The sequence below is a fragment of the Laccaria bicolor genome, genomic scaffold, assembly GCF_000143565.1.
Source record: "Laccaria bicolor S238N-H82 LACBIscaffold_54 genomic scaffold, whole genome shotgun sequence".
NCBI lineage: Eukaryota > Fungi > Basidiomycota > Agaricomycetes > Agaricales > Hydnangiaceae > Laccaria > Laccaria bicolor.
The window spans coordinates 83,246-108,864 of record NW_001889925.1 but is presented as its reverse complement, the minus strand read 5'-3'; the positions used below and the strand labels follow the sequence as shown (position 1 = coordinate 108,864).

General features: G+C 49.5%; 10 protein-coding genes across 10 annotated transcripts; 5 read left to right on the top strand and 5 right to left on the bottom strand.

Annotated features, from left to right (window-relative positions):
- Positions 1–1,022: 1,022 nt before the first annotated feature.
- Positions 1,023–3,265, top strand: LACBIDRAFT_254988 (uncharacterized protein; the record flags this gene model as incomplete). Its single annotated transcript, XM_001888343.1, has 16 exons — positions 1,023–1,113; positions 1,176–1,219; positions 1,278–1,337; positions 1,394–1,414; positions 1,465–1,517; positions 1,576–1,718; positions 1,769–1,796; positions 1,848–2,199; positions 2,252–2,380; positions 2,425–2,518; positions 2,577–2,602; positions 2,652–2,660; positions 2,715–2,867; positions 2,924–2,940; positions 2,991–3,098; positions 3,154–3,265. Coding segments are annotated over 16 exons (1,440 nt in total), but the record flags the coding sequence as incomplete, so codon positions are not given.
- A 628-nt stretch (positions 3,266–3,893) lies between these two features.
- On the top strand, positions 3,894–4,514 carry LACBIDRAFT_312719 (uncharacterized protein; the record flags this gene model as incomplete). The annotated part of the gene is made up of 1 exon (XM_001888342.1): positions 3,894–4,514. One exon carries the CDS (start codon positions 3,894–3,896, stop codon positions 4,512–4,514), a length of 621 nt encoding a protein of 206 aa, XP_001888377.1.
- A 2,031-nt stretch (positions 4,515–6,545) lies between these two features.
- Positions 6,546–7,526, bottom strand: LACBIDRAFT_295648 (uncharacterized protein; the record flags this gene model as incomplete). The annotated part of the gene is made up of 4 exons (XM_001888309.1): positions 6,546–6,932; positions 6,986–7,058; positions 7,123–7,386; positions 7,474–7,526. The coding sequence occupies 4 exons, from the start codon at positions 7,524–7,526 to the stop codon at positions 6,687–6,689; spliced, it is 636 nt and encodes a 211-aa protein (XP_001888344.1). The 3' UTR covers positions 6,546–6,686.
- Positions 7,527–7,790: 264 nt separating this feature from the next.
- Positions 7,791–9,151, bottom strand: LACBIDRAFT_295647 (uncharacterized protein). The gene has a single exon (XM_001888308.1). It carries the CDS (start codon positions 8,383–8,385, stop codon positions 7,906–7,908), a length of 480 nt encoding a protein of 159 aa, XP_001888343.1. The 5' UTR covers positions 8,386–9,151; the 3' UTR covers positions 7,791–7,905.
- A 51-nt stretch (positions 9,152–9,202) lies between these two features.
- Positions 9,203–10,878, top strand: LACBIDRAFT_295646 (uncharacterized protein). The gene is made up of 7 exons (XM_001888341.1): positions 9,203–9,539; positions 9,597–9,811; positions 9,859–10,074; positions 10,132–10,372; positions 10,426–10,507; positions 10,555–10,689; positions 10,749–10,878. Exons 1-7 carry the CDS (start codon positions 9,215–9,217, stop codon positions 10,813–10,815), a joined length of 1,281 nt encoding a protein of 426 aa, XP_001888376.1. The 5' UTR covers positions 9,203–9,214; the 3' UTR covers positions 10,816–10,878.
- Positions 10,853–13,007, bottom strand: LACBIDRAFT_175190 (uncharacterized protein). Its single transcript, XM_001888307.1, has 6 exons — positions 11,900–13,007; positions 11,580–11,848; positions 11,415–11,527; positions 11,301–11,358; positions 11,079–11,241; positions 10,853–11,024 (listed from the first exon to the last, which is right to left on the bottom strand). The coding sequence occupies exons 1-6, from the start codon at positions 12,307–12,309 to the stop codon at positions 10,979–10,981; spliced, it is 1,059 nt and encodes a 352-aa protein (XP_001888342.1). The 5' UTR covers positions 12,310–13,007; the 3' UTR covers positions 10,853–10,978.
- Positions 13,008–16,010: 3,003 nt separating this feature from the next.
- On the bottom strand, positions 16,011–17,753 carry LACBIDRAFT_295643 (uncharacterized protein; the record flags this gene model as incomplete). Its single annotated transcript, XM_001888306.1, has 4 exons — positions 16,011–16,350; positions 16,405–17,520; positions 17,574–17,629; positions 17,680–17,753. The coding sequence occupies 4 exons, from the start codon at positions 17,751–17,753 to the stop codon at positions 16,232–16,234; spliced, it is 1,365 nt and encodes a 454-aa protein (XP_001888341.1). The 3' UTR covers positions 16,011–16,231.
- A 698-nt stretch (positions 17,754–18,451) lies between these two features.
- LACBIDRAFT_312711 (uncharacterized protein) lies at positions 18,452–19,648 on the bottom strand (the record flags this gene model as incomplete). Its single annotated transcript, XM_001888305.1, has 4 exons — positions 18,452–18,573; positions 18,630–19,448; positions 19,497–19,528; positions 19,581–19,648. The coding sequence occupies 4 exons, from the start codon at positions 19,646–19,648 to the stop codon at positions 18,452–18,454; spliced, it is 1,041 nt and encodes a 346-aa protein (XP_001888340.1).
- Positions 19,649–20,484: 836 nt separating this feature from the next.
- LACBIDRAFT_295642 (uncharacterized protein) lies at positions 20,485–21,849 on the top strand (the record flags this gene model as incomplete). The annotated part of the gene is made up of 2 exons (XM_001888340.1): positions 20,485–21,013; positions 21,067–21,849. The coding sequence occupies 2 exons, from the start codon at positions 20,485–20,487 to the stop codon at positions 21,768–21,770; spliced, it is 1,233 nt and encodes a 410-aa protein (XP_001888375.1). The 3' UTR covers positions 21,771–21,849.
- Positions 21,850–21,904: 55 nt separating this feature from the next.
- Positions 21,905–23,732, top strand: LACBIDRAFT_295641 (uncharacterized protein; the record flags this gene model as incomplete). Its single annotated transcript, XM_001888339.1, has 6 exons — positions 21,905–22,182; positions 22,550–22,667; positions 22,720–22,903; positions 22,957–23,111; positions 23,162–23,666; positions 23,705–23,732. The coding sequence occupies exons 1-6, from the start codon at positions 22,057–22,059 to the stop codon at positions 23,730–23,732; spliced, it is 1,116 nt and encodes a 371-aa protein (XP_001888374.1). The 5' UTR covers positions 21,905–22,056.
- Between the last annotated feature and the right edge of the window lie 1,887 nt (positions 23,733–25,619).

The window sequence follows — 25,619 nt, the reverse complement described above, 5'->3', positions numbered from 1 at the left end:
CTAGACACCCAACTTCGCAATGAACGTCGACGATGTGCCCCTCGTCATGCAACACCACGTGATTGTCGAGCTTCTTCAATTCGCTGTCCATCCATCGGTCGCGAACAGTCGCCTCACCTTTCACAACTTCAGTTGCAGTGATCCTGTGGTCGAGGACATGTTACCTCACAACTCAGTTGCGGTGCAATCAGATAATGACCGGCCTCCGCCTTTTCTCTTCGATGTCGCCTAGTGAAGGAATTTGTGCAATTTACCTGGGAAAAAACCAACGAATTTTACTACCCTAATGTGGACCATGACGATGATGGTGACGACAGTGACGCCGGTCATTCAGTTAGGTGCAGGGAAACGGGCAATGGTTCGTCGGAATAAGAAAGCAGATCGTTATTCGCAGACTGAGAAGCTGGAGAAGACATGAGGCAATTGATCCTTTTGACGTGGTCGTGAGATTGTGGGCGCATAATGCAAGGAAGGACATGCGTCGGGCACGTATGATGAAGGAGCAAACCAGGGAGAACATGAAAAATAGCTATGACTTTGTTCGGCAAAAATTATAAAGACACTTGGTGAGCCAAAAGACAGAGTCTTTTGACTGGATGCTCCTAAAGGACACGTCCTCCCAGAACTTCTGCTTGGTCGCTATCAGTTTGTTTACAATTATAAATTTCATGCCTAAAATTAGAAATCTGCCCACGTTCCTTCCTTATCTCATCTTTCGCCATCTGGCATATTTCCAAGCGAAGGAGCAATCTACATACATAGTACCCGGGGGATCCATGGATCACTTATCAGTCCCTGAGCTCCGAGTTTCCCAAGACCTCAAACGGGTCTCTGGCGTCCTCAACGATATGCTGCAAGAGCAAGCACAGTCCGCCGAGGGCGCGGGGGAGAGTCTACTGCCTAGCTCCCCTGGCATTCCACCAGCGGTGTTTGGAGCAGGTGGGCCTATGTGAGTGGATTCTTCTTTTGGAGAGTAAATAAAATACTGATGAATGGGTGGGTTGGGTGGTCAATGATATAGGTTGAAGCAGTTTGATCAGTCGACGCTTGTTAGTCGGAAGGGCTCCCAGTCTACCACACCACCATTGTCGGTCAAGGGGATCGGAGGGAAAGGTGCCTATCTTCTAGTTCTTGCTTTTATCCTGGAGCTGAAAGGGGTGTGTTTGCGTTTGTAGTTGCGAAACCTGATTACTCCGAGTCGAAGATCGTATTGGCCATGGTACCTTATTACTTTGCTTTCGCATTTGAAAAGCAAGGATGCTGAGCGTGTTGTGTAGGTCGGCCTTCCTGCTCGGGGGAAATCGTATCTGAGCAATAAACTTATGATTTATCTCAAGGTAAGTAAGTTACCTATATTCTTCCTGATGAATGAAGATACAGGGTGTCTACTTAGTGGCTTGAGTACGATGTCAAGGTGCATGCTTTGACTACGCCCTTGGCTTTTCGTTGATCTTGGACCTGAAGGTCTTCAATGTCGGACAATTGCGCCGGACGAGAGCAAGGCAAAAGGCGCAACAGTGAGTGTCGTCGCGATGTTATCTTGGCTGTTGTTGAACGATGTTCTTCACCGTGCAGGAGTGGGATCAAGGAGGATCATACTGCGAATTGGTTCAACCATACGAATGCAGAGGCCAATCAGTCGCGGGAACAGTTGGCTCAGGACAGTCTCGAGATGCTGATACAGTGGTTGAAGGATGGAGGGAATGTTGGTATCCATGGTGTTTTTGTTTTCTGTCCGTTGAAGGATTTTTTTCTGACGTATGTGCAGATGCGACGAACAGTACTCGCAGACGAAGGTGAGGCTATCTTGTATCGTGGTCGTATCCCGGCTAACATCTTGAATACAGAGCCAGCATCGAAGCCCGCGTCGCAAAAGAGAAAGGCATCCACCTCATCTTCCTTGAATCCCTCTGCGACGACCCAGCCGTCATTGCTGCTAACGTCGCACTCAAAGTCAGCTCCGGAGACCCCGATTACAAAGATACCTCGCCCGAAGTAGCCAAGCGGGATTTCCTCAGGCGCATAAGCGAATACGAAAAGGTGTACGAAACGATAACGGAGCCTCATTTGTCGTACCTCCAAATTGTAAACGTGGGAAGTAGGGTGACGGTTTCGAGGATCCATGGGTACTTGCAGAGTCGGATTGCGTTTTATTTGATGAACTTGCATTTGAAGCCGAGGAGCATATACCTTTCGAGAGTAGGTGGATGACTTTTTCCGTTTATGATGTCTGATGCCCATTTTCTTCAAGCATGGAGAAAGCCAATTTAACGTGGAAGGCAAGATTGGGGGTGATTCGTTACTCTCGCCGAGGGGTATGGAGTATGCGGATGCTCTGCCAGCCCTGATTACCGATAATATTGGAAACGCGCCTTTGACTGTAGGTACTCTCATTTGCTTGATGATGGACGCTGATCTTTATAGGTGTGGACGTCGACGCTGAGGCGGACTATCCAAACCGGTAGCAATCTTCCGTATACGAAACTTACGTGGAAATCTCTTGACGAGCTTGATGCTGGTAATTACTGGATTGTTGTTGAGAGGAAGCAAATGTACTGACGGGTCTTCCCCCTAAGGTGTTTGTGATGGTATGACTTATGAGGTAAAAGATTTTCCTTCTCATAGTTTTGTAGATGCTAACCCTCCCGTAGGAGATTGAGGTCTGACAAATGGCTTGCCGTCTTATATCTTCGTTGACAAAAACGAATATATAGCAAGCCTACCCAGATGACTTTGCTAACCGCGACGATGACAAGTTCAACTACCGTTATCGCGGTGGCGAATCGTATCGCGATGTCGTGGTCCGTCTGGAGCCTGTTATAATGGAACTGGAACGCCAGCAGAACGTTCTGGTAATCGGGCACCAGGTGAGTGGATTAAGTTACGGCGACTAGGCGAGACTGATGCGTGGATGTGTTATCAGGCTATCTTGCGCTGTTTGTGAGTTTGTTTTTGGGTCATTTAGGTGGCATGAGGCCTGACCATCATAGATACGCGTATTTCCACCATCTTCCACAAGAGGATCTGCCATATATCAAGATACCGCTGCATACGGTGATTAAATTAACGCCCAAGGCGTATGGATGCGACGAAGAGCGGTAGGTTTCTGTTGTTATTTTTCTGGGATATGGAAGTAATGGACTGTGGTTGTAGATATGCGCTTCCCATTGCGGCTGTGGACACGCACCGACCGAAACCGAACACTACGGCTCCGGTTGTGCAGCCTACGACGGCGAGGCAGTATTTTGCGGGAGAGAAGGATTAGTTTAGAGGAAGTAAAGGTGTATAATTATGTAGGAACTACAGGGTCGGTCTTGGGTCGGGGACGGGTTCGAGCCTGTTCAAGCCCGCGATGGTTGCTCCCCGATGGTGATCTAATGTGATAGAACGTTTCCACGCTGAGAGACTCCGGGTAAGTAAGTCAGGTGCACCAAAGGCAGCCCAAAGGGGAGGCATGCTGGCCGAAAGTGAGCACTTCGGTGGTTCGATATTAGCTCGGTGACAATTCTGTGATCTACGCTCGGCCATAAGATCTTGAGAACGTGATGGCGAGAGATATTGGGGATTTCTCGTAAAATGGTGTGAGTACGTATATGCGTCCCTGGCTGGATTAATTAAATTTAAATCGTACGATGAATGTATGCGTGCGTTCACTAGACCTCTATGCGAACGTAGGTTGAGTGCAGAAATTACATGTTATGTAAAAAACAAAAAAAAAAACAAAAAAAAGAGAAGAGAGGAGCGTGGACAGGTGACCAATTATATGAATTGGCGCGGGTGTGTCCGAATTGGGAAATGAGACGGTTGCCCCAGATTTCCCATGAGGAGAGTATAATATAAATAGGGCGGATATAGAACGAGTAAGCTCCCATTCAACCCAGTTTCAACCCACCATGTCCGCCTATATGCGCCCTCTTGCATCTCTATCGCGCACTGTTGCTGCTGCACAAAGGGTTTCTACCCGGTCGTTTCACTCGCCCTTCGTCGTACTCGGGGACTCTCCTATAACTGCTCACCATGCCCACGCTCCACCTATATCACGACACTACGAGAAAGAGCATCATCACGCTTATGACCCTTATGCAGCCCTTTCGGGCCAACGCACCTACGTCGTCTCGGAGCCCGACGCGTCTGCGAGCCATTACGAAGTGCCATCGGGTGCTTACCCTACGTCATCACCATATATCAACTTTACCGCAACGGAGGCTCCCAAAGTAGAGGAAGGACAGTATAGCTCGACGGGTGGGAGTTTGTTGGCGCACCAGTTTACAACGAGGGCGGCGGCGCAGCATAGGGGTGGGGTTGGGGAGAGTTCGGCGGTGAGGTTTGGAGCTGCGCCTGGGGAGATGGGTGCGAGGGGTGGTGGGTATGGTGGAGTGGGATTGGTGGATAGGAAGGGGACTGTTGCGGGGAAAGGGAGTCTTGGGGAACGCAATCCCCCTCCTGATGGCAGTAAAACTGCCGAGATGTTTTCGAAAGCGGGTATCGACGACGCGTGGAAGTTGAGGAAGTAGCAGTTATTTGGTTTTGTTTGATTTCACATTATAGTAGAGCACCTTTTGTAAATCATTCTTCTTTGCCGATGAATATGTCTTGACGTCGTTGTGAGTACTCAGTAGATATATGTGTTGAGTCTGAATTGAGTTTGACTTTTAGACAAGTAAATAATCTCAATTGTATTTGGACAAATTGTCTCTCTTGCCACTCATTGGCATGACCGTTCACCTCCCTTTGCAGGCAAATGCCTCGCTGCCTCAATCTCCCTCATTTCTCCTTCCTTCCGCAGATCCATCCGCACATGTAGCTAGAGCAATCCAGGCGATCCTCAAGGCTAAGCGTATTGTCGTCATTTGTGGTAACACTTCTCATTATCATCCTACTCTCTTAGCTCTAACCTCTCTCATAACTAGGCGCTGGAATATCCGTTCAAGCAGGCATCCCAGACTTTCGTTCTCCAGATGGTTTATTCAAGAGTTTGAAACGAGATAATCCCCGCGAAGCCCTAGCATCTGGAAAAGATCTATTTGACGCTTCAGTTTTCAACGTGCGATTCTCAATTCTCTCTTGTTTCAGTGGCTCATTCGATTGATACACAGTCAGAGACAACGACCTCTCTATTTTGCCAGATGGTCGCCCAATTGTCCGATCTGTCACAAGCTGCCCAACCAACCTCTTTTCACCACCTTCTCAGAGAACTCGATCAACGAGGGAGGCTTCTACGCGTCTATACACAGAATATCGATGCGATTGAACAAAAGTCTGGTTTATCGTTTGGCGTACCAGAGTTTGAAGCCAAACGTTGTAAACCTCGGCGAATCCCTGTCGATTCTTGTGAAACTGACCTACTCCCATCCATCGCCACCCACCTGTCCTCTCCAACCTCCGAAATCCCACGCTGCATCCCCCTACATGGCACCCTCCAATCAATGCATTGCCAAATATGCAACCATTCCTTCCCTCTTCACCTCTACCTCCCCTCTCTAACATCCGGACAACCCCCACAGTGTCCAGAATGCACTGCCCTTGAAGAGACAAGGCAACTCATCGGAAAGCGACCCCGTGGCATAGGCAAGCTCAGGCCGAGCGTCGTCTTGTATAATGAGACACATAAGAATGGCGAGGGCGTAGGCGAGGCCGTCAAGAAGGATTTAATTGGCTCCAGGGGGCGGAGTGGCGCGGATTTGTTGCTTGTCGTTGGCACCAGCCTGAGGGTCCCGGGGACAAAGAGGATGGTCAGGGAATTTTCAAAGGCTGTCAGGTCGCGTGGGGTGATTGTTAGAGATGATACAGGGCTTGCCACTCCACCGAGAAGGTCACCAGCAAGCTCGAGTGAAGATGAAGGAGGGGCGATGAAAGCGGTTTATTTGAATCTCGACTTTCCGGTGCCAACGAGAGAATGGGAAGGTGTGTTCGATGCATGGATACAGGGCGATGCACAAGAATTTGCAGAGATGGTGCGTGGGGAGATTGGGAGGGAGGTTAGGGCGAAGGAGGCGGCGGTGGAGAGGAAGCGCAAAAGGGAGGAGGACGCTGCGGCTGAAAATGAGGAGGTTACTGCGCACAATGAGGTCCCCGTCACGCCTACGAAGATGAAACCAAGGAAACCGATGACACCCCCCGACTCGCCTGACGAGTTCCAGCGGCCTAGGCTGTTCTTGCGTATCCCGGCACGCGTGCATCGTCAACCACCACCACCATCACCGCCTGCGAGAAGACGGCTGATACCCGAGGTTTTTATAACAACCTCGCCTCCACGCGCACGTAACAGGTCACCGAAGAGGTTTCATAAACCAAAAGCAGCGGAAGACGATATTTATCTGCGTAAAGTACCACCAAAACTGGAGAGACGCATTAATGAAGACGCCGACGACGACGACGGGGAACAGCCTCTCCCAGATTTCATACGGACTGTCCAACTTGGCCTGCGCGGGTCTGGTGCATAGATCACTTACTTGATTGCTCATTATACGAGCGAACTCTTTGCCTCACGCTTTCGTTATTTATTATTGGTATTTATTGGTCACCTATTCGTTGTAAGTATAATTGGCATTGGTGTTTTTTAACGACAACGATGAAAAATAGTTTTACATGTTTCGCCGGGGAGATTATAGGGTGGTCACTGAAAGCAGTCTCACCACGAGAATCCACGCGGTAAGTAGCTACTGTGACTTGTCATGTGATGTGACTCAAACACCAGCACTGAATCCTCCAAACGCTGCCCCCTCTGCTCGGTTCAGCGTTGATGTTTCCGTCCCCCGCCGTGCCTTCTCTAGAACCAGAAACGAAATAACGACTAGATCCAGAATTTCCTCTCCAATGTTATTCACTGTCAACGTGGCTGGTTTCTTTCCAGCATTTGCGACCTGATCAACAATCCGACGTGATTTTCGGAATTGAGCAATGGGACTAGTTTTGTCCGATTCGATGTAAAGCTGTTGCTTTGCCCGTAAGCGTGTTGTTCTTATGTTGAAGGCAATGATCCTACCTCAAATTGCATTCCAGGTCCGTTGCCTTTCCACTTGAAGTTTCGGCCAGATGCGTCTTGGAATGTAACCGTGCTAAGGAAGTTGTAAGGAAGACTCAAATTTCAACAAATTTCTTTCATCGTGCCAGTCTGCTCACCCCTTGAAGGGCACCAGGCTTTTCTTCAGCCAGGTGCTCACAGAAGTTGGTGTCCCATTTCCAAGCGTGATGATGTCCGACCGGACATCTCTCCATTCCCAGGATGCAATGCTGTCACCAACAGCGTTCTTGACTCGAGTGATGGTACTCTTCCCGTGCTCTGTTGCCACCTGGTACATGACCTTGCCGGTTTCTTCGTCGATGATGGTGGTGTTGCATGGGTTGTCCGGTTGGAACACAAGGGTGAGTAGGTCCGACATTGTGCTGCGACGAGGAAGAAGCTTCGTCAATTGGCAAGTACTGAATCGCAGTTTTCTATGTGCGTATACTGTATACATCGCTTTTACAAACCGAAATGGACAGCACTTCTCCGCACTGCTTCCCGCAGCTCTGGCAAAGATCATCTTTTCTCAGGGCATGCAATATGCTTGGGCTGATGTCTGCTGACTCTCGATTTCTGCTTTGGTGAAGATCCTTTTGGATGCTGTGGCATTTGAGCTAGAGTCGCGTCATATCTGTCTATAGCCTACGTTCACGGATGGTCTCCTGCATTCGCATCGCTGTACACCGCCTTTCTTCCATCAGAAAGTTTGCTTGGGGAGACTTATACTCAGATTGCCAGTCAGCTGAGGCCAATTACACGAGACCAAACCATCAATGGCATGCATATTATCAACGTTATATATATTGGTCATTAGCCGCCTGGCACGTAGATAGAATCATTACATCGGACATAAAAGAAATATAAGATTTAGTAACAGGATAGAGCAAGTTGAAATGTCATTATTTGCGAAGTAATTTCTCGTGAAGTTCCGCTCCCTTGAGCTTTGCCTTGAGATAATCCAGACGGGTGGAATAACGAGCGATGAGGTCTTCCCGCCGTTGTTGAATGTCAACGAGCTCGGATTCGGCGTCACCGTCATCTGGCCCTAAGCCTATCGTATCCGTCGAGTACATTGCAGCGTTCTCTTTGAGTTTCTGAAGAGGTAGTTGACTTGTGCTGCGCGATGTGATAGAGGCGGTGGAGATCCTGAGAAGACCTGAAGATGTGCCGTGCGAAGACACAGAGGAGATGGAGTGGGAAATGGACGGAGACCGGAAATGTGGTGATAGAGGGCTTGCCGGAGGATGATGTCGCGGTAACGAGGCTATGGATTTGGAGCGTGATAGGGTTGTCGTGTTTGAAGACCCTGAACGGATAGAAAAACCATCACTGAGGAGTGACTTCTGGTCAAAAAAGGGCGAGGAGGGGGATGGGATCATTCGATGCTCGCGCCATTCTTTTCCTCCGAGTACGACGTTGATGTTGGCGGGAGTGTTGGAGTGTAGCCTGTGAGCGTTCTGTTTGCGGATACGTCGGGCGGTGGTAGCCTCGAGGGCGTTGAAGGCATCTACAAGGCGTTGAAGCTCGGCATTAGTGGATGATATGATCGCTTTGATGTCTCCGGATGTAGACAGGTTGTCGTCGTCAAAAACGTCGCTGATGGCGGAAGCGAGGGAGGGGGAGATGGGGGCGGGCTTGCGTTGAGGAGTACTATGACCTGACGTATGTGCGTGTAAGGAAGAATCGTATGATCGGGCATGAGGTATTCTGGGAGAATGTAAGTCCGTAGGGGGGCGGAGGTCTGTGCAATTGGGAGGTCGTTCGGCGGGTTTTTTCTGTAGCAATCGCGGGATAACACTGCGCTTCGGGGTGTCTGGAGGTTTGGGATGTGAAGTAGAAGATGACTTGCGGCCTGTTGCGCGCCGCAGAAGACTTGCTACGGTAACGGAAGAGGACTTTGGACGTGGAGATGGTGACCTTTCTGGCGACTTTTGGACGGTCGTGGGTGCAGGGCGTAGGACTGGAACGACAGGAGACTCGACGGGGAGGACGACGACGACGTTGGTAGAATATTGTTCGAATAGGTTCTGTCTGAGGAGACGATACTCGTCGTCACTGTGCGTCGTCGTAGTCAGTGGAAACAAAGAAGAAAGAGATATAAAATACTTGAGAAGGCCGTTTGAGTTTGCTGCTGCAAGTTGGTTGAGGCGTTGAGCAAGAGCCATAAAGTACAAAGGAAACCAAATAACAGTAACTACTTTAACCACCATGTCCATCCTCAATCCACGGACAACAACCTACGAATTTCTCGGTCCTCCAGGCGCTTTCCTCGTCACCGTCGGTGTCCCCATCGCCACCTACGCACTCTACTTTGCTTGCTCAGAGTCATCAGGCGGATGTCCTCCTGCCCTTGCAACCATCCCCGTACACGTCTCAGATCCCAACTGGTGGAAATCTCTCTGGGATACTGATGCAACTCTAATTTACTTTGCTTGGTACTTCTTTTGCGTTCTTGCATGGGCAGTCTTGCCTGGAGATCGCGTATCTGGCACCACTCTCAGAACAGGCGAAACGAAACAGTACAAGATAAATGGTGCGTTTCTTGTCCTTTTTTTTCTCTCGCACCTTCCTATCCCTCATCTATGCTCAGCATTCTCCACTTACCTTCTTACCCTCGGCATCACCTCCGGTGTTATCTATCGCTACGGACCAGAATCTGTCACCTTCATATACAACAAATGGGTCGGCTTCGTCACTGCGTCTCTTCTCATGTCCATACTCCAGGCTTCTGCATGCTACTTTGCCTCATTCAGATCAGGCAAGCTACTGGCTTTGGGAGGAAATACCGGAAATCATCTTTATGACGTATGTCAATCCCATCCATCCTTTGTCTACTAAATTCCAGTACGTAGTGGTTCATTGGCCGCGAGCTTAACCCATCTATTGGCTCCTTTGACGTCAAATCATTCAATGAGCTCAGGCCCGGTCTCATCCTTTGGGTCATCATCAACATCAGCTTAGCTTGCGAGCAAGCCACTCGTCGTGGAGGACTCGACAAGATTACGGACTCCATGTGGCTCGTTCTCGCCTTCCAAACATGGTACGTTACCGATGGCTTGTACAATGAGGTCCGTCAGATTTCAGTCTTCGGATCTCCAACTTTCCCAGTTCATATCCATTCACAGCCTGCGCTTTTCACAACAATGGACATCACAAGCGATGGCTTTGGCTTTATGCTTGCTGTCGGTGACCTGCTCTGGGTTCCTTTCACTTACACCCTCCAAGCTCGGTATCTTGCCTTCCACCCAGTTGAGCTTGGCCCCGTCAAGACGGCTGCTATCCTTATCTTGAACTGTATTGGTTATTACATCTTTCGGGATTCTAATGGAGAGAAAAACGATTTCCGTAACGGGAAGAACCCCAAAGGTGCATTTCGATCCAAGAAACGTTATTCACAGGATAACCTTTGTTTATCGCAGGTTTGAAATATATGACAACAGCTAAAGGTTCAAAGTTACTCACTTCTGGGTGGTGGGGACTTTCTCAACATCCCAATTATATGTAAGCTCCATCGTGATGCCACTTGCAAGTGCTAATTGATTCGCCAGGGGCGACCTCCTGATGGCGCTTGCGTGGTGCCTGCCTACTGGCTTTGACACGCCCATCACCTACTTTTACCCTGTGTACTTTGCTGTCCTCCTCATTCACAGGCAGCGTCGCGATGATGAAGCTTGCCATAAAAAGTGAGATGAATATTTGCCCTTGCCATACTTGGTGTGTGTTGCTGACCCCGCCTTTTCAGACATGGAGATGATTGGGTGAAGTATAAGAAGTTGGTTCCATATAGGATCATCCCATATGTCTATTAATCACGCTCCATCGCCTACTAATCACGCTCCATCGCCTACTAATTCATGCTATTTTCATTGGTATATAAGTGGTACATGTCTCTTTGTTAGAGTCCAGTTGAATGTATATCAGGCAACGTCCAGCAGCCCTTGAAGATGCGAAGCATATGAAGGAATATCAATTCTAGTGATACTTGCTGATGGCCGCGAGGTAAGTTTTGCCGGATTCACTGTTCAATAACCTGAATGAGTACATTGGCCAGAAAATGTCCTTTGAATATTACCTCAAAGAATTGCCAGACATTAATGGCCAGACATCACCAAGACCCAACCCATTGCTGTAACCATAAGCGTACACATTGGGGTGCGCTTGGAGATATGGCACCACATCATTAATGAACCCATCTATCTCAGCTTGGTCCGTACAGGGCCTAAATCCCTGAAAATCTTTTGAGAGTTCGACGGCATAAGGAAGGATACCGTTAACAGGAAAGCAATTCTCTCACCATCGACACAGGCGAATTCGGTTACCCAGATGGGCCTGCCATAGGAAAGATAATGTTCCTGCAAACGGTCGAAACTTCAGCAGTCAGAGGATCAACACGACAAGTTGTACATACAATATCTAATTTGACACCAGCCAAACTGTTCTTGTTAATGTGAATGGCTGTAAAGTGCCAGGGCGTCGATATCTTGCTGTTGAACTGCGAAAGCCAAGTCTCATCGGCTTGTTCTGTAAGTAAAGTAAGTCTTCTGAATCGAACGGGCAGCCGGTAAATACCCACTACACATGGAGGGACTCCCAAGTAATGTTCCTTTCTTGCCCAAGGGAGCGATCAACGACTCCCATTTCGACACTCCGTCCTCGACGGACATGCCTGCAGACCCGTCGCCGCTGGCACAATCGGGTTCCTCGAAACCTAGAACAAATGGGGGGGCTTGTGATATTTGTTGAAATTGTCGGAGACGAGCGGCGTCTTGCGCGTCGGCTGTTCCGCCTCCCCACAGCATGGGAACGCCAACGGGTGTTCCAGCTTTTGAAGGGTTTGGAGACCTGTATTTTTTGATGAATATTATGGGGTGAAGAGGCAGGTGGACGACTTGCCAGTCATACCACCATCCTATGTGGTCCTTCAAGAAAGGATAAGCGTCACCCCCTGCAATGCCAGCTTTGATGCTATTCGGAGTCAACGACTGAGCCGTAGGTTTGGGGAAAGAGTAGAGAGAGCTGGTTGTCGCAACGACAGCGGAGGTGGCTGTCGCCGGGTGCGGGGTCGGCACCTTGGGAATTGGTCGGGATAGATCGATGACCGAACTAGGGTCAACACTGGTGAAGTTCACGGCAGTCGTCACAGCTGGGGTCGTGGAGCTCAACAAACGAGGTCGACAGTGGCTACGCTGAGAGAGGCCGTGACGTCCACAGTGCATAACAACGCCGAGGCCAGCCAACACGTTGTCAGATTCTGCAATAAGGACAAGGAGAGGAAATAAAGAGAAAGATTTGAATTGAACCATTGGGGTGTAAAAGAAAGGGATGTGAAATGAAGAGTGAATGGGGCGACGTCGACTGCTTGCTTATATATATAATTTCTGACGAAGGGGAGGCTCTTGGAAGTTACTGGGAAGATGCGCAATAGAATCAATGGAATAGGGCTGTGGAGAGACTTTGCTGTCCTGACATGATACGCGGATTGCTGCATGGAGATCCTCGGGGGTCAGTCACGTCGAGTTCGCGTCGAATGGAGTGCTATGGAGTGTGGCCTCGCAACTCCGACGCGCCGCTCTCAATTAGAATCAAGTTTAACCTTTTCCGCTAGGGGAATAGAAGCATGCCTGAGTAAAACGATGGTAAAGAAGAGCCAGAGAATTTGGCTGCCGAAGGACAAACAGTTGTCCGCGGAAGCATGAGTCGGCGTTCTATTATTCCTCTGAGCTAATGACTCGGACGTTCTGTGCGACCACTGGATCCAGAGCAGGCTGATGGATCATTCCTAGCCTTGCGAGGCACAAGAAAACAGCCATGTTGACCTTCTCCTGCCGAGGGTTTCTCTCCTTTTCTGGAGCTAAAACACCGTTCAGGATATGGGTGGGGGTAAGCAGCCGTGTGGAGGTGTCATGAGTCTTCTTTGACCTTCTCTTTTCAGCTTTATGCATCGTTGGCGTAACAACTCCTGAGGCGACCATCTTATCTCGATTCGCCACTTCCAACGCGCTTTCGACCAATTCCCGGACGAACCGTCTCGTGAGATGGGAAAGCAGAGCATAAGGTGCAAGCCGAGCCTCGACCTGCGACATACTTTCTCCTAATTCTCTGAGGGGGGAATGAAAGCCAATTGAACGGCGAGGGGGAGATAGACTAGGCGAGGTCGAAAACGTGGACAACCCCAAAAGTTCCACAAGTTTGCAGATGGATAACGTTAGCTGAGGCTCCGAGGTCAGAACCAGCTGGTGAGGATCTAGACAAACTTGAGGTTCACAGTTTGAAGCGCTTCTGTTGAAAACTTGAACTCTATCATTGGGGCCCGCAGTCAGCATGTGGTGGATATTTATCATGGGAAAGATGAACGTTCGCAGCTCTGTGGATACAACTGAGCAAGGATGCGTAGGATCATTTGATGTCCAAGGCATCCCGGGGGTAGCGGCGATCTCACTTTCCTGTTTAATTGAATTCGCCAAATGAAGATTCAAGCTTAGTCCACAGAAACGACACCACTGCTCGACAGGTTCAGCCGGGATGTGATCATCAGTGGTTTCTTCCTTGACTTCATTCATAGGCTGCTTTATGAGTAACACAGAGGGGAAATGTCCCATTTTGTGTAGCCAAAGATATACATCTGCAGTCGACAACTGGGCCTTGCCTGGATCCAGATCAACAATGGCGCTGGCATAGGCGTCGGCAATTGCCTTTGCACGACCCCACTAGACACGAGAAATCAGCATGCAGCAATAGTAGTTCGTCAGTCGACGCGCTCACTTCAATCGCCTTTCGTCTGCCCACAATCAGCTCCTTGAAATGACTAGGCGAAGATACAATCATGTAGGGTAGGGATTCGATGGAAGATTGAGTCCCTTTGGCATCTTTGCAATTTCAGATCATTGCAAGTTGATTCGAGATAAGCGCAGACCTTTCAGGGTCATAGGAAAGGATTTCACAAGCTCAGATAGTATCTGTTCGTATACTCCAAGGCTATGAATACTTGGGATCAAGGCGGACAACACCACACCTACCTTGAGTACCTTGCACTTCGGGCTTGGCTTCACACTGAGGGGTTTCCTGGGGGGTCGGTGCCACATTTGTGTTATCCCACAAAGTCTTGGATTCGACCGGGGTATAGCCCGTCTTCGCAGGTTTCAACGTTGTCTGTTTGTCTAGTTCAACGTCGAGTACTTGTTCTTCTCCAAGTACAGCCACCGACGAGCGCAGTAAATCCAACTGAAGTAAGAGTTTGAAATTAGAGTGCTTTGAGTGCCAAGTCCATCATAAACTACACATACCTCTATCCAATGTTCGACCGTAAATTTCTGGCCTTCATCACTTGAATTGTGTATGGGGGTGAATAGGAATTCAACCCGCGCTAAAAAGGGTCTATCGCATGTCCCAACGATAACAAACGGAGGCTCTGTTGTGGTGGACCTGGTTAAAGCAACTGCTGAACTGGGTTCAGCATGTGGGAACACCGTCATGCGCTGGAGAATGCTGGTAATATGATATGACTATGGCAGCGTGAAGAAGAATATCAGACGATGAAAAGGTGTACTGTAGCTCACGTAGGCAGGGGCATCAACTGATATCATCCATTTATGTGTATGATTTTGGGGATGAGCATATCTCACGCCTGTTGAAAGTTGAGCTCATTTCAACGTTCTCTTGAGAATAAATACGAACTTGGGTCAATGTATAGGCTGCGATCAGCTACAACGACACGCGCTAGGAAGTGAAATCTGCTTGCGGCAGTGGGTAAATTGATGATTGGGTTGAGAGGAGAACCTTGCGATCGCAGAGGCGTCTTGGACATATCTGGTCCAATACCAGATCCATCTTCCTTGTCGAAAGAGCTGAAAGGTAGGGAGTAGACTTCGCTGACAGAAGTGTTGATTTCTTCCTGCAGCATGGAAGGGGCTGCAAAGCTACGCTGAGCGTACATCATTTTCCAAGTTTTCTTCATAGAATCATTGGGCTCGTCCGTTCCAAGAATATCGACTGGGTCGTCCTCGTTGCATACTGTAATCTCCCTTCTATGAGCACGCTTCCCCAGAAACGGCGCAAGAGCTGGTGTATCTTTGTGTAACCCTAACGTTTGCGTTAGCAGACTTCCAGGGGACGTTTCCCGTATGCCTTTCATATCAAATCCGTCACCGTTACTTCGCTCAAATTCATGGGAATGCGTCCCAACAGCCATCTCGAAGATGGTCCGTATGCCAGGGGTTACGCCCACAGGTCCTAGGCCGACTTCGATGCCTGCATCAATGTCGATGTTGGGGTCGTTGACGGCGCAAGCCCTCACGCATTCGTCATGCGTACCCCATTCGAGGCTATGAGAAATACGAGCATGATTGAGAAGACCTTGGAGAGAAGTAAATGCGGTTCGCGAACACGTTGGGCATTTTAAAAGGTAGAACTGTACAGGTGGTCCACCTCCCATCCTTGCAGAGCCAAGAGCAGCAGAGCTTATGTACAGAAATCTAGCACTCGGATTCCGGGTGAGAAAAGGTTTTTGCTTTGGTGGAGGTCGTGTAATACGGTTGAACTGTAGGGGGGCTGATATTTCGCGAGAATAGATGCATTCAGAAGGAGCTTCGATGGCCAAAACTGCTTCTAACGCGGCACGTCGAAAAGAGTCGATTTCGTCTGAGTTTCTACCTGGAGTCGGTTGAGCAATACAACGCGCGGAGAGGCGACCAAGCATACCTTTAGCCTTCCCGAGTGATTCTTGCAAAGTGCCAGCCCATGCTATTCGTGATTGCAACGTCTTTACTAAGCGTTGTCGCAGGCCGATTTCGAGGTCTATCTCCCCTGCCATTACAGGTAAGATGGTGGAATATTGGGTCTTGTTGTTCTCTCTGGAGTCGATTTTTCGTCTTTTACGCGTCGACATCGTGGAAATCACGTCCAACTGGTATCGTGCTTGTTAGAAGATTGTTTGGGAGGTTGTCACAGACCGAGAACGCCGTAATCAAAATCGAGGTCACAGGATTCAATTGTCTCAATAAAATGAACAAAATCTCTATCGATACATCAGGAGCAGGAAAATACAGCGAGAGGCGTCAAGGCCAGCAGGGGTATATGATAGGAAACAAGAGAACAAAGCCATGTCGTTGGGTATGTTTGATGAGGATATATAACCGTATGAAATCAAGTTAATCTAAGTTAGGGGTTCTGGCATGCAAATTCAAGATGAAGCGTAATCAAGTTTGGAGTGACGTTCTGAAGCGAACTTCAAAATTCGGGAGCTTTGCAGGTCTTGAGATGCCTCTGCATAACGCTTTGAGTAGTAAATTCTCGGCGGCATCGTGGACAAGAGTGATCCTTTAAGCCAAGGTGAACGTTTACATGATCTAGAATAAAATTGGTGAGCGGATGAGCTACGAAGATGAGTGGGAAGGGCTTACTCTTCAGGTTGTGATTAGTAGTAAACGTCTGGTTGCACAAAACGCAAGCAAACCTCGCTTCTTTCGTCCTCCTTGCCTCACTTGCTTTTATGCCTGCCTGAGATGCGACCTTTCTCATAGGTCGCTCAGCAGACGTGGAAGACAATGAAAGATTTGGTTCGTTAGCATGCAAAAATGGCGTCTCCGCCGGCCTCCCAGTGTGTGTGAAGCTGTGGCGGCGCCTGACTGCATCCCCCGGCGAAGGAATACCACAAAAAAATTCCCGGTCTGGCACACTCAAATGTGACGAGTCAATTGCAGAGTGAGGCGATAATGAACTTGAAGACAGTCCAGGAGTGTGGTGGTGGTGTGAGGGATAGGGGCTGGATCTTCTGGAACTGGACGGACTGGGAGGAGCTCGTTCGTCCTGGCGGCCGCGATCAGAACCGGGCACGTCCATAAAGCCACTCTTTCCGCCAGAGTGAGTATTGCGACGCTGGGACAACCTCCCATCTATGGAAGGTACACTGTGCGCCCCATGTTCCGCGGTGTCAAATACAAAAGGATGGGGCAAATCCGTGGTTGACGACGGTGAAGGAGAGCCCCATGAGGTATACAAAGATGACGGCTCAGAATGACTGGCAGACGGAGGAGTTCGCAAGTCGATTGACGAAGGGGACCTTTCATCACCAAATATGAAGATGGAACGAAGGAATTCATCGTCTGGGTCACCAGCAACATACGAGGCATTCTGGCTAGCTTGAAGTTGTTGCGGTATGATGAGAGGAGACAAGCTCTGGCGTCCTGGAGACGGGCAGGGTGATTCGAACGGAGGGTGTATTATGGGCCCGCGGGGCATCTCGCTGAAAATCTGAGAGGAGTCTTCGTAGCTAACCGAGGAGGCACGAGCTCCGTGATCGACGGATGAGGGGTTTCCATCTGAAAGTGACAGTCCCCCAAAAGACTGGGTGACGGGAGATAGACCACTGTGTGAGAGGGGGCTTGCACCTTCGGAGTAGAAACCATGGTGCTGATGTAGTTCAAAGAAGTTTGGGTTGTTCACCCCGGCCTGAAGATTAACGTTGACGGCGTTCAAATCCAGCAGGGGTTTATACGGAGTCCCCGGTGTGGATGATCCTGTGGGATGGTAGGTCAGTGTGTGCGATGCGGCGATGGACGTCGCTACGAACCTGCAGAGGATCCAGCAGGAGAATAATATCCGTTGGGGGAAACCCGGTGACCAGTCCTGTCAATCATATCAATAAAGAGCAGAGGCAAGCAGGAGGTGATCTATACCCGAAGTAGATTGGCACCGACGAGGAGTTATCGGGTGGAACGATAGTGATATCGAAGGTGTCTTGCTGGTCCATTGTTGGGCGACGAATGAAGGGGGGGTAAAAATGGGTTATCGTTTAAGTATTAACGGAACCATGAGGTGGGAAGCATTTCCTAGTAGAGGTGCTGTTAGAAAGCTATGCGTTAAGCGCGCGCTTGCAGAAACCCAGGCTGAGAGTGGTTCTCCTACTGACAGTTGGACAGATAGAAGTGTTGCCACCGCATACGGACCCTTAGAAAACGGAAGAACGTTTTTACAGCGAGTAGCATCAGTCAGTGGACAGTCGCAAGTAAACGATTTGGTGGGGGCAAGTTGAGCGAGGCCACTTAGAGGCACTGTTTTGGATGCAGATGTGGCTGTGCCACACGCGAATTCATGAACGGCGGCCCTGCACTTGCCTTAGCCTCGTGCAGCACAGCCGGCCATTCTGCGCCGTCCGCAGCCTGCGAAAAGGTCGGCGTTAAGCGCCCTTGTAATAGTTTCTCGAGGCAAATGAAAGGTCCAGTGCATCAGATACAGGATTTTAGGTAGATACAACATTAACAATTAGGCCAACTCTATGTAGGTAAGTACTACAAACAAAAATTATGAATACGAACGAAAATACTTTTACAACATAAAGCTACGTGCATAAGAAAAGATCTATCAAGACGAGCGTAAGAGAATGAAGCCATATTTATCAAGACGAGAATAAGAGAACGAAGCGCACAAATAGGTATATCTCCACAGAAATCAGTTGCTGTCAGTGGCACGACACTTTTTGCGATGTCGGGTGAGGACGTGCGCGACGCCGAAAGTGCGCTTGCAGACATCGCACTGATAATTTCGGATGCCAAGGTGTGAATTGAGATGATCTAGGAAAATGTGGGATCAGTAAAAAAGGCACAGCATTGACAGGGGCTTCACCCACTCTGGAGGTTGTGCTTCGTGGTGAAATCGCTAACACATCCTGGCCACTCGCAATTGAACTTGGCTGCGTGTCTCCTGCGCCGCTCAGATGCTTTCTTGACTGCTTCAGTAGCTATCTTTGGCCGCTGTCCGGGAGGGAAGTGTGTCGCTTCCGGGTGGGCCATATGTGTGACAGCAGAATCACTTCCATTGGTCTGCGTAAAATCTGTGCCCTCTGGCCATGGTGTCATACGACTAGCGCGAATGGGTGATGTTGAAATTGCACCAGTAGGATAAGATTGAGAATACTGATCGGGCATGGCGGACAAAGGCTGTAAAGCGACACCAATGTTCTGCGTAAAACACAAATCCTCCTGCGGTGGTATCATACGATCAACGCGTCCATCGCCATTAGATAAGATTGGGATTGAAAAATTAGGAGAGGATTGAGAATAGTGGTAGTCCATTGTGGACGAGGGTTGCGAAAGGAAGTGAGAATCCCAGAACGGGACGAATTGCATAGGCAAGACATTGGAACTGCCCGTGGCGCTAACGACTGTGGTTGTCGATCTTGGTCTGGAAGGTCGATTGAACGTTCTGGGTGGCTGAACGGAGCGCGCTCTCGAGTTGGGATGAGAAACAACAGCCAATTGCTGTCGCCCACGACGGTTGTAATCCCCATCAGGCAGTGAGGGTATAGGTGGGCTGGTGACGTTGGACTGATATATGGGATCCTCGGTTGCACCAGATTCAAAATATTGGGAGTCGTTATTCTGCATGTGACTGGATTCGACAGTTGCGGTGGAATCCATGACATAACCACCAAAGAAGTGGGGGTTGTCTGGAAGAACATTTGAAATGCGAACAATCATAGAGGAGCGCGACGTACCTCTCGCAGAAGGCCATGACGAGTGAGGTAACCTATGATAATTGTTAATTAGGAAAAGAGACGAATCAAGTTGTTTCTACTAACGTGGGAAGATCTCGCTGGGGCTGCAATTGATACGAGTCGTACGATCTTGTCCAGGAGCAATCTTCCATTGTGACCTAGATGGAGAGGAGGGGCCTGGTCCAACATGATAACATTCGGGGGGTTTTTGAGGTAGGTTGGGCTATGCATTGCAGGTTGTTGTTTTCGGAGAGTGTGCAGTAGCGAAAGCCTGCTGTCTGCTGGCCAACTACCCAGAAAATGGGAGGGAGATAATAATTTTAGCGCGTTTCAGGAAACAGTGCAATGAGAGCAGTTGTTTGTCTTCGCCTTCGGTGCCTAACCTGGTCCTCATTGCACCCAGTAAGTAGTATCCACCAGCCTCCAGGTCTCCACCTTTCCCCTTCTCCGTTCCCACAAACTGGGCCAATTCATCGTGTTTTACAGGGGTTGAAGCTGTGTATCATAGCAGCTTAATAGCGAGCGTCTAATTGCTTGTTTCGGTACCATGCGCCTGTTAAGTTCATGGCGCTCTTAAATAGATGACATCCGGAACAGCTCTCTACTACGCCGATTAGCTGGAATCTAAGAGAGATGAAAGAAAAAAAAATTGCAATTGGCCACGGGATTTTAGGTCGACCGAGAGTATAGCTGCAGCGACAACTCAACATCTAGCAGAAATTTACTGCTCCGTTGTTATAATTTTTTGAGGTTGGATTCATTCGAAGAGTTGGTCTCGTGTAAGAAAAAAAAGAGAAATCGAGAGGACTTTCTTCGGGGTTGGTTGACTTGGCACACGGCACACAGCCACATACAAAACTGTTACCGTCCCACTGGCTGGTCGTCTTTTCTTCCCTCACGTCCATCCTCCGTAGGCGACGACCACGACAACAAATACCGTCTGAATACCCTTAGATACCATCCGTATTCACAGTTCTAGACGCCCTGCATGAGGCCATCTACCTCGCTTCAAGTCTTCTGCCTTCTTGCCCTGGCTTCAGCGCAGCACGCGTCTGCGAACAATGTTTACCATCGTCAGGCATCCTCTCAGCCGGGGATTACGGGGACATCGTCCACTACTACGTCTACTTCATCCACGACGTCGTCTGTCTCTGAAAGCACCTCAACGGTTTCTGCGACACACTCGTCTACCACTACGTCGACTACCTCTTCTACATCTACTACGTTAACCTCCCAGGCTTCCTCCCCTGCATCCATTACTCAACCTCCTCCTTCCTCTCCCTCTCAATTTACAACGAAAGATATCAATGGGTCTGAGGTCACAGTGACCGTGACGACAACCTCATCATCTACCTCTGCCTCTCCTACCCAGACGAGTGGGGGTAGTTCTGATAGTGGCGGCCTCGGTACAGGTTCTATTGTCGGCATGTCGGTGGCCGGCGGTGTTGCCGTAATTGGCATCATCGCCTTCTTTGTTTGGAAATTCACAAGAAAACGGTTCGCTGATTTCGATGACAGTATGTATTATAGCCAATGGGCCAGTAAAAAAGAAAGTCTTACATTTTGTTAGACGAAGCCATCAAATGGCCTGATTTGAATACGCATGGAGGAGCAGTTGACTCGCACCCATTGCCTGTTCATAACACTGGTCGAGCAGGTTTCGACACTGGCTCAGAACCGTCTCTTTCTCGCGTTCCGTCATCTACTTACTCGACCCCCGATTTTGGTGCCAATGGGCCAGACCCCTACGCCGTCCCTCCTCTACCCCATTTGAATCCAAACCAACCTTATCGAGACGACCCCACAGGTGCAACAGGGTATTATGACCCATATCGCGGGCCTGTGCCGGGCACTTTAGAGACAGGGGTTCCAGGAGGCGAGTGGGGAGGAGAAGCTATTCCAATGACTCAAATGAATCAACCGGCATACGGTGTAGAACCAGCGGCCTACGAGGTTGGGCGAAGGAGCCCCGGGCCCCAGGCGGCGTATGGCGTTGATCCGGTTTACAATTCGGGCAGGCAAAGTCCTGGAGCACAAGTTGCATATGGAGGAAGATCATCTCCCGGCCCACAAGCTGCGTATGGTGGAGGTAGAACGTCACCTGGTCCACAAGCTGCGTATGGCGGTGGGCGGTCATCACCTGGCCCACAAGCTGCGTATGGCAACGGGCGGTCATCTCCTGGACCCCAAGCCGCGTACGGTGGTGGTCGGACTTCACCGGGGCCAAATGTAGCGTATGGTGGTGCTAACAACGATACATACGGTGCGCGGTAGATTTGGGAATACAAGTGTGCAAAAAGGTATTGACAGGTCTTTGGTATATGAATTTCGATAATACATTATCTTTATACATATGATGGACAAAAGTGCGAACGCTGAAAGTGAATTTTACAAAGCACGTGGATGTCCTTGGCCAAGTACAACTACAACTTGACACAGCTCTTCCTCATTCCCTGTCACTGCCCGCCGTCAACAACCTCCGTTCTCGCTTTCCTTCAACGTCCAACTCGTATCCTACAAATACCAACCATTCGCCCCCGCTTAGCCAATCTTAACCAACATGGCTCTGCTTGACCAAATATCTGATTTGGTAACAAGACTCGTCCCTCCAAAGGCTCCCAAGCCTACAACTTCAATGTCGGGAGGAATTGGTAGTGGGCATGGGATGGTTCCGTTTGATGACGACGTGAGCGCGATCTCTACATTTTTCTCTGAACCCATACTGCAATCACCACCCGACTGCGCCGCACAACCACACCACCGCACAACCGCATGTCTCACTCGCACTTGCGTACCACTCGCTTTCAATTGGGCATTCAACAACTCTTTGTTGGGTTTAACTGCAACCGTTCGCTGTCGTTTTATACAATTCAGGTGCTCAACGGGTGGTTTTACGTAATCACGACATGGTTGAAGTTGTTGCTTGATGGCCGAGAGTGAAGGCCAGCTCGTCTTTCTCATTTTCATTCCCGTTTTTTGGGTTCTCTGGCTATGGGTTCATTTGCTTTACGCTCCGTGTGTCGTCTAACGCGCTCACACAATGCAACTCCCAGATGATCGTATCGAAACCAACAATCGTCTTCCATGCATCTCAAATCTTCTTCAACTTTCTCGCAATGGCATGCTTCGCGAGCGTAGCTAGCTTTCAGGCGAAGTGGAAAGTGGGACCTTGTGTGTTTTCTATTTGTTTTTTCGCGTTTGACGCGCAACTGACCGAACACAGCTGGTCTCACAGGCTTTGCCATTTTCTCCGCTGTCGTAGGCATGTTCTTGTCTGCATTCATGCTTATGATCCCGGTGGTATACGAAAAATACGACAAGTTTGTTCGTCTTGCACGTGCACTCAAGGAAATCCGCATTGGCTTTATTCTCACCGGCATGGGCGCTACCCTCAGTCTTCTAATAGCGTCCGTTATCATCCTGCACTTTCCTCATCTCATCGTCTTACAAATACTTCTAGATTTATCGTAACTATCTCAGCGTGGACACAGGCAGGGTGCAAAAATGCGGAGAACGACCCTCATGCCGAAAGCAACGGGAAGGATTTTGTCAGTGCCCTTCCAGGATGGTGTAATACAAAGAAAGCCGGAGCCATCTTTTTCTGGCTAACCTTCAGTGAGCGCTTTTCGCTCTAGTCATGCTCCCTACTTATCAATTTTTGCTAGTCTTCTGGGGTGCATCCGTTGTTCTTCTTGTCCTTGACTGGCGGTCTGGTAAACTACACGCTCATCACGACCCACCTTTCTCAATACCTCATGGAAACCATGATGAGGAAGAAGCCGAAGAAGATGCATCTTACACACATATCCCACCTGCCCGCCAAACGTCCTCATCTTCCAGATACGATAACTCCAACGCTACCAATTCCCCATTTGCAGACGGGAGCCGATATGCCGTCTCTGCCTCAGGGGGAACATCAGCACCCACCGCGTATACTCCCGCATCTGCTGCCCAACCTCTTGCAGGCCGTCCAAGCATGGATGCATACGGCGCCTTCTCTGATCCCGCGCCCAGTGGTTTTGGAAACTCATCACCTGGTTATTCAACTGCTCCAAGTGGCTACTCGGCGAGCGGCTACGCCCCTTCGCCTGCGAGAACGGCAGGCCCCCCAATACTCCCTGAGCCTGATCTCGGCCCCAGAGTCAGCCGGACGATGCAGTATGCTGATCCGTATGCCGCTGTCAGAGCGACTATTGCTGGACAGCAAGGTCCTGCTTCTCCAACATCGCCGCCTAGTTATGAAAGCTATCAAGGGTATCGGTAGCGGAGTCGAATGTATGATTAGCTTATAGTATTGTCGAAGGACATTCTTTCCACTTTCATCCTATTTAAAGTACATCTATATGTACACTGTTGTTTGCTCTCTGAAGTGACGTGGAGAAACGGGTGATGATATGTAAATCAAAATTGGATGGACAAACAAATGTGTAGCAAAGACAACAAGATCGACCCGTCAAAGATGGACAACTGTAAATATGTCAATAATAAAATGATAAAAAAAGACAAAGCGAGTAGCAGATAGTACAACACCAAACAGTGGGAAAGGCAAGACAGATAGGAAAAGATAGAGGGGTCAACTGCGGCGCGGTCCTTTCCTTCGGGAGTCAGTTTTGAACCTGGTCAAAGGATAGTCATCTTCATCATCCACAGCAGCCTCATCTGCTGGGTCTTCCGCTCCTTCAACGTAGCCAAGTCCCATGAAAACCGGCGTACCGCCAGCACCCCCGTGTGCAAGAAACCCCCTTTGCTTGCTCATAGTTCCGAAACCCATGAGAATACCGTCATCTAAGCTAATGTCCGTACCGCCCTCTTTGTCCGAAGACGCATTTCGTAGCTCCTCATCCAAAGTCTGTCTTCTCCTCGTCTTGAGCTCCGCCTTGGAGACCTTTGGTTTCGAAGACTCCCCGCGTGATAATCTGACTGAGTGTTGTTTAGAGCTACGACGTGCCTCTTCTTGCGATTGTCGAGAGTTCTGTTTTTGAGAAGATTGAGAGGCTTTATCTGAGGCTTTATCTGAGGGTTGAGAGCCTCCTGCTTGTGAGGCAATGGACATCGATAGAGGATCTTCATCCTCCGAGTCATCTGAAGGTCGCGGTGGTGGCATACTTCGAGGTACACGGGCGGGAGGGCGTGGTTTAATCGGCGATTTAGCGGGCATGGGTGAGGAGGGGGGCCGGCGGTCGAAGAAGCTAGTAGAATGCCGTTGAGACAAGACAGCTGGACCATCCTCGAGAAGTCTTGTCGGCTTTGTAGGAGGTGAATGTACCTCCAGCATGTCCACATCGATGACCTCTCTCTCCGCTTCGTCTTCCACTGGGACCCCAGTACCCTTGAATCTAAAGATTCCACGGGAAGGAGGTATAGGAGGCGTTGAGGGCAGCGGGTCTTCAGGGCTCATGTCACCCTCTCGTTCGTTGTCGTTATCAGAGCAAAGCGACGGGGTGGGTGCGTCTACAGTTGATGGAGGTCGCCAATTACGCGAGGTAGCAGCAGCTCTTGATGATGGTGGCTGCGAAATGGACAAGGAAGTTGAACTCGAAAGGCGGAAAGAACTCAGAGTCGAGGCGGACGCAAAACTTGAATCAGATGAGGATGGCAGGGAGCGTCGCTTAGCAGTAGGGCCTGAAGAAGGAGAAAATATATTTCGATCCAACAAAAACGGGTGAAAAAACATAAGAACATACGAGGGTCGTCATGAGAAACGATGGAATCAAATCTCTTCCTCTTCTCACCAACATGGGCGTCCATTCCAGCCGGCAAAGGAGCCGACAAGATGTCGGAATATTTATTTGAAACTCTTGAGGCTCGTGCTAAATTCGTTGGCCTCAGGCTCGGCGTCGTAAAGCTTGTCTTGTGAGGCACCCTTGCAGCGGACGATGACTCTTCAGCTGACGCCGACTGCCTCGAGACCTTTCGAAGGCGTACAGTCTTCATTTCAGTTAAAAAAGCTGCTATCTTATCAGGGGCGATTCCGATACATGGTTGTCCCTGTCGCCGGCTGGGGGGAGGGTTGATAGGTGCTTCAGAAGGGGTCGGCGCATGTTTAAGCGCAGCACGAGCGGAGGCGAACAACAGGTCCGGATCACCAGAAGACGTTGGCAGGCGCAGAATTGCCTTACTCGA

Bases quoted from the DNA above. Each gene is read 5' to 3' on its own strand.
- LACBIDRAFT_175190 (XM_001888307.1), bottom strand. From the start codon at position 12,309: ATGGTTCAATTCAAATCTTTCTCTTTATTTCCTCTCCTTGTCCTTATT. The intron at 11,359-11,414 runs GTATGTACAACT...GACCGTTTGCAG, and splicing joins CTGGTGTCAAATTAGATATT to GAACATTATCTTTCCTATGG. The intron at 11,242-11,300 runs GTGAGAGAATTG...AACTCTCAAAAG, and splicing joins CGAATTCGCCTGTGTCGATG to ATTTTCAGGGATTTAGGCCC.
- LACBIDRAFT_295647 (XM_001888308.1), bottom strand. From the start codon at position 8,385: ATGATCCCATCCCCCTCCTCGCCCTTTTTTGACCAGAAGTCACTCCTC.
- LACBIDRAFT_295646 (XM_001888341.1), top strand. From the start codon at position 9,215: ATGTCCATCCTCAATCCACGGACAACAACCTACGAATTTCTCGGTCCT. The intron at 9,540-9,596 runs GTGCGTTTCTTG...ATCTATGCTCAG, and splicing joins GAAACAGTACAAGATAAATG to CATTCTCCACTTACCTTCTT. The intron at 10,508-10,554 runs GTAAGCTCCATC...TTGATTCGCCAG, and splicing joins TCTCAACATCCCAATTATAT to GGGCGACCTCCTGATGGCGC.